Raw genomic sequence first — 21,038 nt, 5'->3', positions numbered from 1 at the left:
AAAAAAATATCCTGCATAAATATTATCAGTCATTCTCATTAATTTATCAGAAATGCATAACAGTCTAGATAGTGCTCTCACTTGTTCCGGGTCCGCCATTAAATAATGCCTGTACTATTTATTATATATATTTAGTTTTAGTGCCACTCAAAGACTTAAAACGTATTTAGCACTTATGTGGTATGACTTTGATCTGATCTTTTTACAGAAGCATGAAATGAAGAAAAAGAAAAAAAAAAAAAAAAGAAGTTTTACCTTCGCTACTTTTCTTAATTATTGCTACAGGACTGCCATAAACCTGTCTCCCCACTCCCTTGCACCTAAGTCAGTGTGCATAAATCAAGAAAATGAACACCTGTGCCAAGTATTGACATGTGGTATATCTCTATGAATCATATAACAAGAAACTGTAAATCTTTAAATAAAAATTTTATTTCATAACATTATTAAAGGTAGTATATAAATATGGTTATGTAATTCTTTAGGTACATACTTAACTTTTTTGTAGTATTGTTTCGTAATATAAAAACAAAAAAAATACATGAAAATGCCACCCTGACTCTAGCGGCCCGTTTCTTCTCGTCTTCCATCGGTATCTTTTTGCGTTAAAACTGATTAAGTCAGTTTTTGTGTTGCAATTATCTAGTACATTTTCCTCAATTTTTTACGTAAGCTGGCACTTAAGTGTTCAATCTGCCTCAAGGATGATTTAAGATATGAAGAGGTAGGGGAAGTGATGGCGAAGGTGCTGAATTCTTAAAAGAATAAAAATGCATTCAGAGTTAAATAAAACTACCAAAAATTATATTGGCGATCCTAAAGTGTCCCTAGTGTGTGCCCTGCGGTGGGCTGGTGCCCTGCCCGGGGGTTTGTTCCTGCCTTGTTGTGCCCTATGCTGGCTGGGACTGGCTGTAGCAGACCCCCGTGACACTGTGTTAGGATATAGTGGGTTGGATAATGACTGACTGATTGACTGACTTTCATAGCTTCTACACTTTCTTTTTAATCAGAAGTACTTTTTTGGTTTGCATCATAAATTACTTGATATTGTAGAAAAATAAATGTAATGTTAAACTTGGATTTCAAATATTTTTTGAAAGCAGACTCTACTTCTCAATATTGTTACTCTATTTGTAAACAATTACATAAATGACCATGCCATGTTTTCTTTTGACAAATCTGCACTGAATACAGCTTCAAGTAAGAAAGAAAGAATCAGCATAAAGCCAAATACTTTCACACACATAAAGTAAACATATATTTGTGAATAATCTTTGCCTTAAAAATGCCTACATAAACAACTATAAGGAAAAAGAGATGCATAAATCTGGACTGATAACACAAATCATATCTAAAAATAAATTTTAGCAGATTTCTCTTGAATGATATCAACAGGAGAAACGTAAAGAAAACACTTTTATAAATGTATTACTGTAGTGCTTTAGCACATCATATTTCCACAGAGATCAAGTTTTTCAGTATTTGACTCTGCCTTTGGCAAAAATATATAAAAATACTGTGTGAGGTGGGGATATGGATGCCATCAATATTAAATTAGAACTGCAGCCCCTTGAGATTAATAATACATGTATCTGCCCAAAACTCTGTATTCTAACCTTAATACAATTCTTACACATCCAGTAAAGGGTTGACAAAAAGTTTTAAGACAAAACTCAAAATCAACATTTATGTTAATGCAGATTCCCATTATCTTCAGTTCATGAGACCACAAGTGTCAGAAATTGTATTCTGGAACAGCACTAACCTAGATTTGTACAATGGTGAAGTAATGGATAGAGCATGCAGGTAGGGAGATGCCCACCATTCTTTTAGATACATTAAAGGAGATGCCCACAGTCCAAATTAAGTGAAAATTAATGATGGGCATTTCAAATAAATAAACAAAAGTTTCCAATTAACTTCTGATATGGAGATAAAGTGATATCAAAGTAACTATGTCTACTTTCATGTATTAAAAAACTAAACTATTGTGAAATTATTTAAAAATGTTTATATAGGTGTCATCATAAGCTAAAGTGCAAAATTTCAAACTTTTCATCCTACGTCCCACTCGTGCACAATTTCCCAAAACATACACTACTAACACCAGTCACCATCTGACATCATTGATGATCGATTTACATTAACAGGAAAAAACACTTTTTCAGGCTATTCAACTTAAGGAATTGGGGATGAGGGATTGATAACACTATCATATTTTGAACGCAGTGCTCTGGATGCAATACTTAAACAATGTCAAATTAAAATCACTGAAATTATGTGGATCATTTATTTACCTTTCTGATAACAATATAAATAACTTACCTTGTCTACATGGAAGATCAAGTCCAATTCGCAGACATTCTCAAAGCATTTGTCCAATGTTTCCACAAATACCTGTAACAAAAAATTGTGGATAGAATTTATAATGAGACAACAGAAATTTTAACATGTTGAGCTACACAAAGAAACACGTTTCCAGGTACTACAAGACAGCATTATGAACTATTGGTTGCAATATTTCCAGTACAGTGAAACCTCAGGTCACGCACGTCTCGGACCACATACAAATCGGGTTACGACCAAAAAGTTCGCCAAACTTTTGCATCTGTTCATGACTGCACACTCAGGTGACGAAAAAGCCAGTTTCCCTTCCGGTTCATACACGCCGATGATTTCCGCACGTGTTCAGTCTCTCTCTGTGCAGAGAGAGAGAAAGAGAGAGAGAGAGAGAGAGACGGCCGGGTAAGGCCAAGAAGGTAGTTAAAGAATGCACTGGGCTTGTTTTTAAAGAGACTGATTCGAGCGTTGTATTTAATGAAGACTTTTTTCTATTGGATTTTAACCTCCACTTCACTTCTGTTTACAGCAATTGGTTCGTAGCGTGCATTGTTGCAATATTACTTTTCTTGGTTGTTTATTAAATTAAGGATTTTTCAAATGTTCATGTTTTTGCCTGTGCTTAAAACTTATTAAAAAAAGTGTTTACAGCGAGCGGTTCGTAAAGCTATAGAGTAAATTCTTGCAATGTTACTTTTCTCTGTTCAAGGTTTTCTTTGTGTTATTCAATGTTTTCACATTTATTTTACTATTACACTGTGCATTCTATGGTATAATTAACTATTTTTGTGCTTAAAAATCTTAAAAAAAATATATTTACATACAGTTTGTACAGTCTGGAATGGATTAATTGTATTTACATAAAATCCTATACGGGAAATTACTTCGGGTCACGACCAAATCGGGTTACGACCAGAGTTTTGGAACAAATTACGGTCGTGACCCGAGGTTCCACTGTATAATGAGCGACTGATGCCTGAGATGAACAAAATGACCTTTTTCCCTTCAAATATATGGTTTACACTAATTCAAGAAAAAATAAGAACATTAAAAATGTAAAATTTGTGCTTTAAGTTTGAGGTTGTAATATTCAGCAACCAAACACCCTCCATCCATCCATCCATTATCTAACCTGCTGTATCCTAACTACAGGGTCACGGGGGTCTGCCGGAGCAAATCCCAGCCAACACAGGGCGCAAGGCAGAAAAAAATTCCCGGGCAGGGCGCCAGTCCACCGTAGGCAACCAAACACTCTTTCACTGGAAATCGTATTACTAATCATTGCACAAAATAAAACACAAAAATCTAAAAATGAACATGTAGTGAAACAATGTTTGTCATAAAAATCACAGACTAACATACTACATTTAACTTGCGCACAACTGAACAAAAAAAAATATTTTAAAGCAAGTTATCTAGGCAAATGTGTTTATTTGGTCATGAAAACAATACATAAGGTAGTCTAAACACAAACAGACACACTGATACAACAAAAATGAACAAGAATGTCTTGTTTTTTAAAAACTCAGTGATATTCTAGGAGTTGGTTAGAACCTCTCTTAAAAGCACTCAGGCATTTCATGAATTTATTAAATTACATCGATTTATGCCTGATTCAAATCAATCAGTTAATGCTTACCCAAACCAAGTTTGCCAGTAATGCAACTTAACAAATTTCTGGGTGTTTTGAATAGTAACAACAAATATTGGCATGCCCTAATGCACTCTGAAAGATATAAAATCATAGTTTTAGATCCAAGTGGTTCAAGTTCATGAGTAATAGCACAACAAACAGGATTGTGGCAGGCTAAAACAGAAAATGCAGTGGAAGAAGTTGGCTGCAACTCATGAAAAATACTTGGAAGTTCCTTTTCTTGAAGAACAAAATCCAATGAAGTGCTTTTGCAGCATCTGGCAGTTATTTGTCCCCTAAGTACAAGCTTTGACCTTTTGAAACAGTGTTACAGGAAATATTCTTGTAGGGCTGCTGCAGCTAAGAAATCATTCTTGCAGAAAGGCAACATACTGAAGAGATTGGTTCAAAACCACGACAGCAAGCAAACTTGGTGAAAATGGCCCAGACTGCAGCCTTCTGTGAAAGATGCTGACTCTGTTGTAGATTTGGGGTGGGGTGGGGGGGGGAAGATGGGATATTCTCGTCAAAAATCAATGTAATAATGACTGCAGAGAAATATAACACGACTCTAATATATCATACTGTACCTTTGAGGAAACAAATTATTTGCAAAAAAAATCCTATTTCAGTATGATAACAACCCAACATGCACTCTAAAGACAATCCACACCTAGACGAAGAGAAAATCTGCAGTTGGAAAACTAGCAGTATTAGACTGTAATAGGAACAAGGATATTTACAAAAAACATTCAAACAGAGCTGCAAGAACACTGGAAGAACTTCCTACAGGTCTTTGAAAACGCAATACAGTAATCCCTCCTCGATCGCGGGGGTTGCGTTCCAGAACCCCCCGCAATAGATGAAAATCCGTGAAGTAGAAACCATATGTTTGTATGGTTATTTTTATATATGTTAAGCCCTTATAAACTCTCCCACACTGTTAACATTATTAGAGCCCTCTAGACATGAAATAACACCCTTTAGTCAAAAGTTTAAACTGTGCTCCATGACAAGACAGAGATGACAGTTCTTTCTCACAATTAAAAGAATGCAAACATATCTTCCTCTTCAAAGAATGCGTGTCAGGAGCAGAGAATGTCAGAGAGAGAGAGTGCACGACAGAAAAGCAAACAATCAAAAAATCAATACGTGCTTTTCAGTATGCTGAAGCACCGTGATAAAGCGGCATTTTTTAGAGGAGCGTCTGTATCTTCTAAGCAAACAGCCTCTGTGCAAACAGCCCGTCTGCTCATACCCCCTTCGTCAGGCGCAGAGAATGTCAGAGAGAGTGAGAGAGAGAGAAAAGCAAAAAATCAAGCACCGCAAGGGAAGCATATCTTATATCATTGAGGAGTTTTAGTTAATATGTAATACATGCTCTGATTGGGTAGCTTCTAAGCCATCCGCCAATAGCATCCCTTGTATGAAATCAACTGGGCAAACAAACTGAGGAAGCATGTACCATAAATTAAAGACCCATTGTCCAGAAATCCGAACCAGCGAAAAATCCGTGATATATATTTAGATATGCTTACATTTAAAATCCGCGAGTGAAGCCGCAAAAGTCGAAGCGCGATATAGCAAGGGATTACTGTATACAAGTAAAATGCTTTACTTTAAGGGATACCACACACAATACTGTCTTGTTTTAAAAACACCACATTCTGATTACTGTTTATTGTTTCAATACATGCGTTTATTCAAATGTTATAAAGTGATTTCATAAGCAAATAAACAACGCTTAGGTAACTAGCTTTAAAAGTAATTTTCCTGAGTGTTCTAATTCTTTACTATATGGAATATTCAATTGAATCTTTCAAAAGTAACTGGGGAATTTCATTAAATATTGCCAAAGAGAATAGTAAAGATTAAATAAGACATGAACCTAAATTAGGAATAGTCATATGTTCACAATGAATAGCGTGTATGTTTATTTTATAAACATGACTGTAAAAATTGTTTCAGTAAATAAGTTATATTTTTGGCTTTCAGTTTCAAAATGTAAATGTTTGACTCATTTTTCATATAATTACTGGATATATAGTTGTGAAAAAGTGTGTGAATACTCTGCAATTGTATGGATTCTTTCATGAATGGTCACACACCTACTTTGCTATACATTATTCAATGGCTCTATGGTTTGATGATGCTTAGAATATGGTAGAATATAAAGAATTATTAAAGAAATTGGTCAAAATCTATTATCCACTCTTTATATTATCTTTGACTGCTTCGGTTTTGCACAATTTCATACTAAAAAATAGCCGTCTTGAAAAAATAAATGAATGCAGTATACACTATTTCACTACTTGCATTCTTTTTTGGGAAAACTAATATTTAGCACATCATGCCCTCTTGTGGCTGTATTAAAAATTACTGTATTTTGGAAAGTATTGCTTGAAATGTATTGTATAGTCTCTTACTGACAGACACAAGGCAAATCAAAATCAAACTGGCTGTAGATAGCCAGTTATTGACCCTTGTTGCCAAAGTAACTGCTAAAATCCAGTTTTCAGAAATCAGCACCCAAAATGTATCTTTAACAAGTAAGTACAATTTTATTATATTGCCATAATACCACTGATTGCACAGAATATGATTTAGTGAATCTCATAAATAACACATAACATTCCAAAACCTGCTTAACCCAGTTGAAGCAAAATCAAAACCTGGACATGGACAAGGAGCCAGGCTATCCCAGGGCCCTCTCTCAAAGACACACACACATCACTATAATCTCTCTCACAGAAGGCCCGAGTTGCTAGTTAACCTAACCTACACATTATTTGGGATGTGGAAGTAAACCAGAGTACCTAGAGGATAGCACCATCAAATACATATAGGATATGCAATCTTTGCATACACAGAAACCAGTTGCAGGATTTGTGCGGTGCTGTGTTTATCACTTTACCAACTGTGCCAACCATAAATAAAATGAAACAAAAAATTCTAGAAAAAGACAACAGTAAAATCAGAATCCAACAGAAAACTAGTTTAACAAAAATACATTAATCAAGTCAGTGTAAGACACTCCAAAATGCATCTTAAAATAAATTTTGAAACATGGAAGTCCTGTTCTTGATTAAATTAAGTCATTTCCTAGGGGACAGAACACAGGATGGAAAGGATGTGATAGATCAGACAAGATCATTAGGGTTTTTTGGCACATTATGGAAATGTAACAGTGAATCCACAGAGGGGCGACAACATCTACAACTTTAACAAAAGTGCACACTACTGTCACTTCAGCTGTTTACAATTTACAAACCGGATTCCAAAAAAGTTGGGACACTAAACAAATTGTGAATAAAAACTAAATGCAATGATGTGGAGATGGCAAATGTCAATATTTTATTTGTAATAGAACGTAGATGACAGATCAAACGTTTAATCCGAGTAAATGTATCATTTCAAAGGAAAAATATGTTGATTCAAAATTTCACGGTGTCAACAAATCCCAAAAAAGTTGGGACAAGTAGCAATAAGAGGCTGGAAAAAGTAAATTTGAGCATAACGAAGAGCTGGAAGACCAATAAACACTAATTAGGTCAATTGGCAACATGATTGGGTATAAAAAGAGCTTCTCAGAGTGGCAGTGTCTCTCAGAAGCCAAGATGGGTAGAGGATCACCAATTGTTGCGCAGAAAGATAGTGGAGCAATATCAGAAAGGTGTTACCCAGCGAAAAATTGCAAAGACTTTGCATCTATCATCATCAACTGTGCATAACATCATCTGAAGTTTCAGAAAATCTGGAACAATCTCTGTGCGTAAGGGTCAAGGCCATAAAACCATACTGGATGCCCGTGATCTCCGGGCCCTTAAACGACACTGCACCACAAACAGGAATGCTACTGTAAAGGAAATCACAGAATGGGCTCAGGAATACTTCCAGAAACCATTGTCAGTGAACACAATCCACCGTGCCATCCGCCATTGCCAGCTGAAACTCTACAGTGCAAAGAAGAAGCCATTTCTAAGCAAGATCCACAAGCTCAGGCGTTGTCACTGGGCCAGGGATCATTTAAAATGGAGTGTGGCAAAATGGAAGACTGTTCTGTGGTCAGACGAGTCACGATTCAAAGTTCTTTTGGAAATCTGGGACGCCATGTCATCCGGACCAAAGAGGACAAGGACAACCCAAGTTGTTATCAACGCTCAGTTCAGAAGCCTGCATCTCTGATGGTATGGGGTTGCATGAGTGTGTGTGGCATGGGCAGCTTGCATGTCTGGAAAGGCACCATCAATGCAGAAAAATATATTCAGGTTCTAGAACAACATATGCTCCCATCCAGACGTCATCTCTTTCAGGGAAGACCCTGCATTTTTCAACAAGATAATGCCAGACCACATTCTGCATCAATCACAACATCATGGCTGCGTAGGAGAAGGATCCGGTTACTGGTCTGCAGTCCAGATCTTTCACCTATAGAGAACACTTGGCGCATCATAAAGAGGAAGGTGCGACAAAGAAGGCCCAAGACGATTGAACAGTTAGAGGCCTGTATTAGACAAGAATGGGAGAGCATTCCTATTTCTAAACTTGAGAAACTGGTCTCCTCGGTCCCCAGACGTCTGTTGAGTGTTGTAAGAAGAAGGGGAGATGCCACACAGTGGTGAAAATGGCCTTGTCCCAACTTTTTTGGGATTTGTTGACACCATGAAATTCTGAATCAACATATTTTTCCCTTAAAATGATACATTTTCTCAGTTTAAACTTTTGTTCCGTGATTTATGTTCTATTCTGAATAAAATATTAGAAGTTGGCACCTCCACATCATTGCATTCAGTTTTTATTCACGATTTGTATAGTGTCCCAACTTTTTTGGAATCCGGTTTGTACTTAAAGTCCACCCTTTACTAGAATTAGATTTAGTTTCAGGACATTTAGGCTTATCCAGCTAAACAGTTATAGAATTTGTACAAGTCAAACTTAATAAAACATTTTTTTCACTGTAGATACACTTTGCAAAAATGAATTTTGTGTAATTATTACATTCTCAATTACAATACTGAATTTCAGTTTTGCACATCCTTTAAAATATATTTAAGGAAAAATACATGGCTTTATACAACATACATTTAAGATACATACAAGAAGAAAAGCACTGTCAAATGAAGTTTTGAAAGTACTACTTAACCCTACCCATTATTTAGGAACAGAAGACAGGGTTAACTTTCAAAGCCTTTGAGCAAAGTGATTAAAACTAACTTTACTCCAAATGTTACCGTTCATGTTTACATTTTTACATGTCATCATCATGGTTATTTAAAAAAGAGCATAGTTCAAAACACTTAGTCATTTTGTTACCTTCTAATATAATTTAAACCAAGAGATGGGTGTTTAGCACACTAGAAAATTCTGTAAAGTATTCATCAGATTCCACAGCTGCATTTATATTTTATGTGCTTCATTCATCTGCACATGAATATTTCAACGACTGCTGACAGGAGAATTTTCCCTTCTGTATTTCATCTTCTTGGCTTTCCAACTAGTTTGAACATATGACTTGACTATATGCTGACACGGTGTTAAAATATTTTTCCACAATGAATTTCCCATAAGCATATCTAAATATCTGTGATTATAATTATTTATCAAATCTTAACTGAAATGAGATTTAAGGATGGAGTTTGAACAATAAAGATAATCCAATTTCAAATTTACTCAGTTTCTTTTTTGTAATAGCATACATTTAAATATAAAACTATATAGACATTTTTGTCAGTTCTGCATAAAATAAGCTTAGCATTTCTCTTGCTATCTTTTTTTTTGGATGGGGGAGAGTTGAAGGTGTTCAAACGTTAAGCCTTACATATCTGCATAAATAGGAAAGCTTCAGTGGACATGTTTACACACTAAAAACAACATTAACTACAAACGAACTTGGAGATAATGCAGGTTTAGTAAAAATGTGCAACACCAATAAGTTATTTCCCTATTGCCATCTGTGAAAAAAAATCACATAGCAATCACAAAAAAACAGAAAAAACCATAACAATGTCTTTCACAGATAGATGGAACTGTAGCCCAATATGTTGCAAGATGAGGATGGACTGAGAACTATATAAAACATGTACTGCTGGTCACCTGATGAAACAGACAATTTCTTGTCCATTTATGGCTTTATAAGAGCTTTTACTATTCGAAGGTTGATTGGCTGGCTTATATTTTAAACAGGGCGGCATGGTGGCATTGTGGTTAGCGCTGCTGCCTCGCAGTTAGGTGACCTGGGTTTGCTTCCCGGGTCCTCCCTGCGTAGAGTTTGCATGTTCTCCCCATGTCTGTATGGGTTTCCTCTGGGTCCTCCGATTTCCTCCCACATTCCAAAGACATGCAGGTTAGGTGCATTGGCGACTCTAAATTGTCCTTAGTGTGGGCTTGGTGTGTGGGTGTGTGTGCCCTGTGGTTGGCTGGCACCCTGCCCAGGGTTTGTTTCCTGCCTTGTGCTCTGTGTTGGCTGGGACTGGCTCCAGCAGACCCACATGACCCTGTAGTTGGGATGTAGCGGGTTGGATAATGGATGGATGGATATTTTAAACAAAATACCTTTTCAATTTACAACATAGCATAAATAGCTACAGAAAAAATAGTACATTTGCACATTTCTACATAAATAACTGGAACTTCTTCACATCAGACATTCTTTACCCTAAAATTTATTAATGATTACTATTTATAATATAGTAATATTACTGGTATCTGAAAAATAAATATTAAAGGATGCATTTCACTCTAAATTTAGAGTGAGTAATTTTTGCACAAAAATCGGTGTGATTTTTTAATAGTTGGGGTCTACTAATTTATTACCATTCACATGTAAGTGAATGAGAATATGTGGGCTGCCCTTCAAGACAATACAGTAATAAAAAAATCAGTTTCAATATCCACCAAAGTGGACAGATTAGTCTATCCTATTGTCAACAAAGCAGTCTCCAGACCCTCCTGCAAATAGTTCCAGGCTAGATGACAGATATAAATCTTTGAATGTGCTTTTCTCCATGCTTAGTACTAATCTAACCATGCCTATCATGGTGTGAGTTGTAGCTGGGTGGCTCATATAACCCATCTGTGGATAAATGGGTTCAATGTTTGGAGCTCAAAAAAGCTTTATTTACAAATTGTTCCTTGCAACATCTGTAAAAAATGCAAAACTAAACTAAAAATACAGAATAACTGGGTTGAATAAGTTAATACTTAGTTGAAATACCGCGTGTTTGAGTTACTGCCTTGAGTCTCATTGGATATATTTATACCACCTTTACACATAAGTGTTTAAGCTCAGTCAAACTGCATTTGGATCATTCATGAACCGCCATCTTCAAATCACTGAGGCTCTGAGTTGGCCATGCAAAAACATTCACCTCCATATCTTTCAGTTACTGTACAGCTGCTTTCATGGTGTGTTATTAACCATTGTTATACTGAAACATGCACTAACCACCCATTTTAAATTTTCAGGCTGAGGGCTGCAAGTTTTTTTCAAGAATTCATCTCTATTTTACTCCATTCATCTTCCCTTCTTTCCTAACAGCTGCCACTGTCTCTGCTACAGAGAAACATCTCTACAAAAGGTTGCTGCCAACATCTGGTATAATTCTATCCTGTTCACTTCTTTACGTTTATGGATGTGATTAAGTTCTTGCAAATACTGATATTTAATTCCTTTTTTTATATTTTAATAACAGAATAGCTTAAATAAACTAATATATGTACATAATGTAAAGCACAGTTTTTTTAAATTGTTTTTTTATGTAGATCAACAGGAGAAAACCAGAAAGGATCAGAGGCAAGATGTCCCAATAACATGGCTTCAAATACTTCTATGTAAACATTTTATCTTGTAATATACTTACTTTAATGTCATTTCCCCTACCATCCAGCCCGTGTACAAAAATTGAGGGCAAGAATGCAGTGGACTGTTGCAGGCACAAAATAAACACAATGTAGACCATGTGCATTCATCAGGAACTCTTGCTCAAGCTTTGTGGCATCATTTTTAAAAATGGATCCTATCATGGACCTCCATGAAAAACTGCTAGTTAAACCTTAGACTTAGAATAAAAGACAGTCAAAGAAAACGAGACTGCCAATGAAAAATAACAACAGTGTGGTTTTTAAGCAGGGTAAGTGCACAGAGCTTGAGAGAACAGAAACTATGGTAGGCACACTAAACCAGGTAGACAATAATAATCTGGTACAATACAAAACAATGTACAAAAAGCAGTAGTCAAAATACAGGCGGCACAAAAACATACACAGCATACATTATAAATGCCAATATAATGTAAAAATAGCAGAAGTCAATCAGATATATTACCTGAATAAGATCCAATATGCCTAATTCACTTTCAGAAGAATCCACACAGAACACAAAATATAACGTAGCATAATGTCTGTAGATAAGTTTGTTGTCTGATCCACCAATCAACCTATTCAAAATATAAACAGCATGAATGAGAAGAACAAAATTATCACAACATTAAATATACATAAACCATGTTTCCTTATACTGAATATAATTGGAGAAATAGTGTACATGTGAAGATAAAAACAGAAGTGTGATATGACAGGATTAAAATAAAAACATGGAGTATGTATAAAAGGCATTACAAAATGCTACCATACATAACTGATGAAAAAAAATCATGAGGGACTCCAAAAAAACTGTGCAAAGTAAACATGATTTACTAAATATGCAACTATTTTCCTGGGCTAAAGTGCCCCTTTTATGGATTTAAAAAAATTACAGTTAGGTCCATAAATATTTGGACAGAGACAACTTTTTTCTAATTTTGATTCTGTACATTACCACAATGAATTTTAAATGAAACAACTCACATGCATTTGAAGTGCAGAATTCAGTGGGGTGAACAAAACAATTGCATAAAAATGTGAGGCAACTAAAGCATTTTGTAACACAATCACTTCATTTCAGGGGCTCAAAAGTAACTGGACAATTAACTCAAAGGTTATTTCATGGGCAGGTGTTGGCAAGTCCATCGTTATGTCATTATTAATTAAGCAGATAAAAGGCCTGGAGTTGATTTGAGGTGTGAGCTTGCATGTGGAAGATTTTGCTGTGAATAGACAACATGCGGTCAAAGGAGCTCTCCATGCAGGTGAAAGAAGCCATCCTTAAGCTGCGAAAAGAGAAAAAACTCATCCGAGAAATTGCTACAATATTACGAGTGGCAAAATCTACAGTTTGGTACATCCTGAGAAAGAAAGCAAGCACTGGTGAACTCAGCAACGCAAAAAGACCTGGACGTCCACGGAAGACAACAGTGGTGCATGATCGCAGAATCATTTCCATGGTGAAGAGAAACCCCTTCACAACAGCCAACCAAGTGAACAACACTCTCCAGGGGTAGGCGTATCAATATCCAAGTCTACCATAAAGAGAAGACTGCATGAAAGTAAATACAGAGGGTGCACTGCAAGGTGCAAGCCACTCATAAGCCTCAAGAATAGAAAGGCTAGATTGGACTTTGCTAAAGAACATCTAAAAAAGCCAGCACAGTTCTGGAAAAACATTCTTTGGACAGATGAAACCAAGATCAACCTCTACCAGAATGATGGCAAGGAAAAAGTATGGAGAAGGCGTGGAACAGCTCATTATCCAAAGCATATCTCATCATCTGTAAAACACACTGGAGGCAGTGTGATGGCTTGGGCATGCATGGCTGCCAGTGGCACTGGGACACTAGAGTTTATTGATGATGTGACACAGGACAGAAGCAGCCAAATGAATTCTGAGGTGTTCAGAGACATACTGTCTGCTCAAATCTGGCTAAATGCAGTCAAATTGATTGGGCGTCGTTTCATGATACAGTTGGACAATGACCCAAAACATACAGCCAAAGCAACCCAGGAGTTTATTAAAGCAAAGAAGTGGAAAATTCTTGAGTGGCCAAGTCAGTCACCTGATCTTAACCCAATTGAGCATGCATTTCACTTGTTGAAGACTAAACTTTGGACAGAAAGGCCCACAAACAAACAACAACTGAAAGCCGCTGCAGTAAAGGCCTGGCAGACCATTAAAAAGAAGGAAACTCAGCATCTGGTGATGTCCATGAGTTCAAGACTTTAGGCTGTCATTGCCAGCAAAGGGTTTTCAACCAAGTATTAGAAATGAGCATTTTATTTCCAGTTATTTAATTTGTCCAATTACTTTTGAGCCCCTGAAATAAAGGGATTGTGTTAAAAAAATACTTTCCCTCACATTTTTATGCAATCTTTTTGTTCAACCCACTGAATTAAAGCTGAAAGTCTGCACTTCAACTGCATCTGAGTTGTTTCGTTTAAAATTCATTATGGTAATGTACAGAACCAAAATTAGAAAAAAGGTGTCTTTGTCCAAATATTTATGGGCCTAACTGTATATACATACCACACTATGCAAAAGAGAGAAGTGCTTCTGGTCCTCTCAAGAGTACTAGGGTGTTGTATTGTGTTAGCCATTATGGAGGTAATGAGAAGTCAAGCAAAATGTCACCTTTTATTGGATAACTAAAAAGATTATAATATGCATCTTGCAATTCAGGCCCCTCCTTAAGGCATTTAGTGTCTCACGCTTGGTGGTTTCTCAGTGTTCCCAGCATTTTTCAAATGAGGTGTCCAAGCTGTGACTTTATAATTTTAAGTTATAAGACTTCACTGCATTCTTCATCTGACTATTACATTTTTCTTGTAAATATCATTATGAACAATTAAATTGGACAGTGATCTCCTAACCTTTGAAATCAAATTTGACCTTGGTTACAGAGTTTTAGTTTTCAGTGGAGCAACATCATTGATGCAATTTGTCAGCCTAGTGTCGAAGTATTCAACAAAACTGTCAACACTAGATTGAGTCAGTGAAGGAAAATAAGATATTTTCTCGGTGAAATTAACAGGGGACTGTGCAGCAAGACAGAATATAGTCACTGACATTATTTTGGCATAACCTGCTATCTCAAAACAGACAGAGCAATGATCAGTAACAGCCACATCTGTGTTTTATATAGCCTTACAAATTCAACAGCATAGGATATTGCATTATTTGTGATTAGGAAGACCAATATTTTTTCCAATAAAAAGATCAGCTCTATGGGGTCAGTTGCCATAACTGTATGAATGTTTAAATATCCAGCAAATAAAATATTGTCATAAATAGTAAGTATATTTGAATGCAAATCTTCAATAAAACGTGTACAGTGCCATTAGGTATGAAACAACATATTTAAATGAAGATAATTCATCAACAGAGATTTGTTATTAACAAATTGTTTTGTAGAGATAATCTGATCGATTGGCCAACTATCAGTGATCAGTAAATTTTCAGCCCCTGCTTTTCTAGACTTTACGATAATTTAGTTGCGGTGCTTTTTTATGCAAGGTATTATGGTAGTTTTGTAGCAAACTTCCTGCAGTAGTGTAAACAAAGCAAGTCAAGGCTTGTTTTACAAAGAGAGGAGTGAGACGATTTGAATATTAGCCTTTACATTAAAGAAAGCGGAGTAATAAACCGTGAAAAAGGAATCAAAGACATTGCCCTGTGCAATTAGGCAAAGTGGCAAGAAAATCTAGTTAATGAAGTCAGACCTTTCTCTTTTGTCCTTTAAATTAAACAAGACACTCTTTTGAGTTTGGAAAATGACCTTGTAATAAGTGCAGCAGCTTACATTTTCAATTCGGAACAAGAAAAGATAAAGACAAAATTGAAATGGCTGCTTAGTTAACAATAGTCCTTTTAGCTTAACAGCAAAATGTGTCTTTTAATTATAAACTTGTTGGGCACATTAGTCTTGTGTCTTCTTAATAAACATCAATGATCAAGTATGTGAAATTGAGTAATCCATACTTGACAGAAAACTATGCATGGTTGGTTCATATATATTTTTGTGCTAAAGCCATGAGCCAAGTGTGTTTGTATGTTTACATATTCACTTGTGTAAATATCTAATCTCGCTTTTTTAGATTTTAGTGAAACATATGATGCAGCTCCATTTAAGATCAATATTAAAGCCAAGTTCATCAAAACTGTCTTTCTGTGGTGGATGTGTGTGATCATACTATTGAATTTTGTTTCAAAAGGTGCTTCTTGATCATTGTTTCTTGCATTTTTGTGATACAGGATCCTATTAAAACAGTCATTCTAAAGACAACTTAAGTATGTGCAAGTACCATGGCACCTCTTATTTAATCATGAGTACCCAATATATGCAAATATTAAAAGGTAACAAAATATAATCTTCAGTATGATGAAAATCTTATTATTAATTACCGCTTGAGTAAAACTACTTAAATACATCTCTAAAAATGTATAAACACATGTTGTTTTGATAGCTTTGCTTCTCCTTAAATCTTTGCATAAGTTTTAGTTTTTTCAAATATAGGTTGATTCATAATTTCAAATTAGCCAAATGAGACTGTGTGCAACTTAACCCAGTCTTGGGCCAGTGCTCCACAGCAATACTTGGTCTAACTAGGTTTGAGAATGTTGTGTGAATTGATTTAAGAGAATTTCACTACATAAACTATTCCAAAATCATACTCTCCCACAAATCTGTTATGATTTATAGATACCATTAAGTAAATCTTTCTGCGTTCACATTTCACTTAGTAATTTTATGCATCTGTAAGTCAATTTCTGAACCAGATTAATAAAAATTCTGGTTGTAGAAAAGGCACCAGCCATGAACAGGGAAACCAGTCTATTTCATTTTCATGGCACACCCATCATCCATAAATGATCAATTGAGCTAATGGACATATATGTGATATATGAACACATGGGGGATATTCCACATTTATATGTGACTAAATCAGGATTTAAATGCGTGACTCTGTTAGGCAGTTGTGTTGTGTCCTATAACACCGAATACGTACATGAACAAGCTCTTGATCAAGGCTTTGTGAATATTATAGATTTTTAAAGCTATTGTTCATTCTGACTACCATTAAGAAACACAAGTACAATATGTCACAGTATTACACGGTCTTAACCAAATGTGCAAGCAAACCTTTAAAACGGAGTAACACATTATCTGCATCATTTTGCAAGAGAATATGAAGTGAAAAATCATTTTAATAATAAATAATATTTTATGATTCTTGCTCTGATGTACACAAAAAAAACTAACACAGAGTTGACAAAATGTTATGTTTATGCTCTTGCATTGATTTGTCTTAAAACTTGATTTTGTCATCTATGTCCTAATGATAGGATTAGAGAATATATGGTTACTAAAAATTTTACATTTTGCATCATTTGTTTACGTCTTTACTGATTCACTCTTAAGGTTGTGAAAGAAGTTTAAAAAAAAAAAAAAAAAATTTGGTTAACAACATCACAGACCCACTTCAAAATACATTTTTGCCAATGTAAATTATGTTCAGTTACTGGAGGTTTCTTCTAATATTTGTGGGTGAAATCTGGATGAGATATTGGAACAGCTTAGCTATTAGCTAAACAAACAGGCTTCATGGACTGAATTGTCTCCTCTCGTTTGTCAAATGCCTTTTATGGGACTGGAAATCATTCTAAAATAATTTTAAAGGCATTAGAATAGCATCAAGTCACAGGAAATTTAAAAATGGAAAAAATCGAAAGCGATTACAAATTGTCTATAACTATGATCTAATAAACAACAACAAAAAAAAACCAAAATATAGTCACTTAGAAAGATGTTTTATAAAGAGATAAGCAGCAAGTGCAGGAAACATTCTGAACCAAAGCAGCATTTCTATACTTGTACAGAATATTTTATTTTAAAGGAAGGTTCTCACCTCAGCTGTGAACAGCATCTGAAGAAATAAAATCATTAAGGGCTAATTTTTGTTTTCGGGGGACACACAAATTCAAATTAATGAAGAACAATCAATTCTAGCTTGTACCAGCACATTTTGTGAGGAGACACTTTCAAAACAGGGTTGATGTGGCAGCAAGTCAAACTTAAGTATAAATTATTAACAGAATGGGTAAGAAATGAGTTGACCTAGAATGTCTGATTCTGATGTGCAAGACTGATCTGCAACAGTTACATTACAAATTTTACATACGTAGCTACTAAAGTGTCTTCAGGCTCTTTCTCATGCACACTGTGCATTTGGTGAAGTTACCCATGTCATACTGATCAATTAGGAAAGGCAAGCAAGGAGTCATATAAAAATGGGAATTCCCTGTGTCTCAAATGAGCAGAAACCCTGGAAGTGGTATACAAAGATATTTTGCAGGACTAATGTATTGGCTCACTACTCAAAGAATCAAGGGGGTAACAAAAATTTCAGATATATGGTATATGCTAACTTAGGTCAGTTAACCCTACCATAGTTCCTTTAGTAGAGGGCCAGTAAGAAAGATGGTTTTACTTCAAGCCCTTTCAAAATAATTTAGGCCAATATCACAGCATTTTAATGCTAAGGATTAGCACATAGATGTGTAGCTAGACAAATGCAATTCATGTCTTAAAGCTTCCCACATTGTACTTTACACTTTCAAACCATTTGCCAAGGTTGGATTAGAGGCATTCTTCTATCAATGTCTGAATTGATTAACTGGAAGCAACAGTACACCTATTGTGGACCAAATTACACACAATCATAGAAATAAAAAAATTAAATTGGCTTATTGTCATGAAAATACACCAAACCATGTGCTTATCAGCATTTATACTGTAAATATATCTTTTCCTATCTTACCTGATCCAATAACACAAAAGGATATTAAAAAATTGTGAAAAAGCAAATGTTCCAATAATATATAATTATTCTAGCATAATAAAAGTCAGATTACTAGTTGTAGAACCCTAAAATTTAAAATATACTAGCATAATATGGTAAATTACATGTAAAAAAAATAACTATTTTTTCCGTATATACTCACATTCCACCTTCTAGAAAATTGCACACATTCTCATCTCGTTTTGAGACTAAATGAAATGTTTCTCTTATTATCTGCTGTTGCGTATCTTCACTCTAAAGAGACAAATAATGAAGAAAAATACATATATTAATGATTACGTATTATTGTAAATCGTCTGAACTCTTCTTACAAAATAAGACTTACAATTCTGCATGATTTTACTCATTATTCTAGATAGACAGATAGATGCTAGGGCCTCTTTGTAACCTAAAAAGGGCACATTTGTAACTTTAGTAGGGAACTTTTGCAACTCAACATAGGGAAAATTTGTAACTTTCTGGGAACTTTTGTAACATGCAAAAAAAAAAAAAAAAAAGGGCATTTTGTATCCTGAAATGGTGACATTTAATGAAATGTTTAGCTGCACAGGTTTGTTGTCAGCCCCCCTCCTAACACTCCTATACATTTAAGCCCATTGTTCCCACAGTAGGCTGCAGCTCCCAATGCCATCATACTGGACAAGGATGTCTAATATAATTAATGGACTGGTGCCATTAATAAACCTTAAGGATGAATTCACCAAGTATAGCATTAGATTAAAGCGCTCTGATAACTGGCAATATGTATTTTGATTTATTTTTTTCATCCTACTCTTAGTATTTCTATTTGATGTATTCTGTATGCCTGTACAGTACTCTATATGATGTTTGTTCATTTAAAGTTTGAATATTTTTGGGTTTTTTTTTGCTCACATTAGTCATTTACATCTGTTGTGTAGTTGTACTCAGTCCTGTATTGTTGCTGCATGTTTATTCAGAAGTAGATCATAAATTTTAATCTTTTTTGTTTTATTATAAGGCATAGTGACAGTAGATTAAATGACAGAACTGCACAGGGTTGCCAACTGACATTGGACTGCAAGAAGCAAGCCCCCTGTGAGAGTGGTAGCAGGCATGATGAGGGTCTCAATACCAATTGAGCACTTTTACATGTTACAGTACTTAATAGAAACTCAGCAGGCCACAGCCTTCCCAGTCAATGTGATTTTTCTTTAGAAAAATCAATAATCAGAAGACAGAAACACTAGAAGAATATCACAGACCACTGACCAAACACTACTGTTGTGGTCCAGAATTCCAATGGGCTGTTAGTGGTCCACTTTGACCATTTATTCCTGAAAGTTTGCAGTTATTTGATTTGCAGGTCTGTCTCTGTCACATTTTCATGTCCTTCATATGTCTGTTTGGCTTTTTGTACCACACTGCTGTGACATGCTGGTCATCTTAAGGGTCCCTTCAAACTGGAACAGCACCTCTGACTGCAGGTGTCATCTGGCTGTCCTGTCTGTGACTGCTGAATGAACAAGTTCTGGTGCTTTTGATGCTGAGTGGGAGGGAATAAGCAGGACAAAAATAATTTAAGTATTCGATAAAGCATATAAACTAATAATAATTTATAATGCATTAGATAAAATGCTGAATTTTTCTTGATTTTAAATTGAGACGTGTCTTTTGATGTGATTTACACATGAAGTGATGACACTCCCAGACCATATAACACAAAGATTGTTTTTTAAAACAGGAAAGTATCTGCTATTTTCTAATTCCAGATTTTGGGAAGAACTTGTCCTGCGTCCTGTGTAAATCTTTTTAAAGTGGCTCACTGCTCTTTGCTCTCTGTCTTCACACCTAAAAGCTTACTCCAGTTTATTCCTTTCATGTTCTGCCACATCGGTTTCTCCTCGCTTTTCAAAAAGCACTGAGAATTGAATGATATGCTGGTCAGCTGACCTCAGTGGTCCAATCACATGCACACCCTCAATTCTATCTGATTATTACAAACTGTAGACAGGTTCCCCCCTCACTGATGGCTTATTAAACTGCCACTGATTACTTTAGTTAGTTCATATTAGTAAATTAAATTGGTGACTGCATTGGGGGTCTATAGCACATTCCTAAAATAAGGCCTCATTCTTGAATGCTTTCCAGACAAATCCAGACGACCTCACTAAGGTGGGCTCATCGTCCAAATGAAGAGGCCTTGAGTTTAAATTGTTTGACAAAATGAGCAACACCCCCTGGCCCCCCTTTTCAGTTCGGTCTGTCCTTCCTGCTAAACGTCTGCCCCTCCATGTCCTGCTCATCCCATCAGGTTTCTGTTATTGCTGTAATATCATAATTATGCTTAGCTACATATTATTACAAGATATGTATG

At 35.6% G+C, this 21,038-nt stretch overlaps 1 protein-coding gene across 2 annotated transcripts in view; it reads right to left on the bottom strand.

Annotated features, from left to right (window-relative positions):
- ap3s1 (adaptor related protein complex 3 subunit sigma 1) overlaps positions 1-21,038 on the bottom strand; it is a 65,589-nt gene that overhangs the window by 24,722 nt on the left and 19,829 nt on the right. For both annotated transcript variants that reach the window (XM_039758958.1, XM_039758959.1), the window contains exons 2-4: positions 18,846-18,937; positions 12,297-12,408; positions 2,326-2,397 (exon numbers count right to left, since the gene is read on the bottom strand). In XM_039758958.1, the coding sequence (XP_039614892.1) occupies positions 2,326-2,397; positions 12,297-12,408; positions 18,846-18,937 (276 nt within the window). The remainder of the gene's footprint in view (positions 1-2,325; positions 2,398-12,296; positions 12,409-18,845; positions 18,938-21,038) is intronic.

The sequence above is a fragment of the Polypterus senegalus genome, chromosome 7 (assembly GCF_016835505.1).
Source record: "Polypterus senegalus isolate Bchr_013 chromosome 7, ASM1683550v1, whole genome shotgun sequence".
NCBI classification, from domain to species: domain Eukaryota; kingdom Metazoa; phylum Chordata; class Cladistia; order Polypteriformes; family Polypteridae; genus Polypterus; species Polypterus senegalus.
The sequence above is the reverse complement of the archived record's forward strand: the minus strand, read 5'-3'. Positions and strand labels throughout refer to the sequence as shown.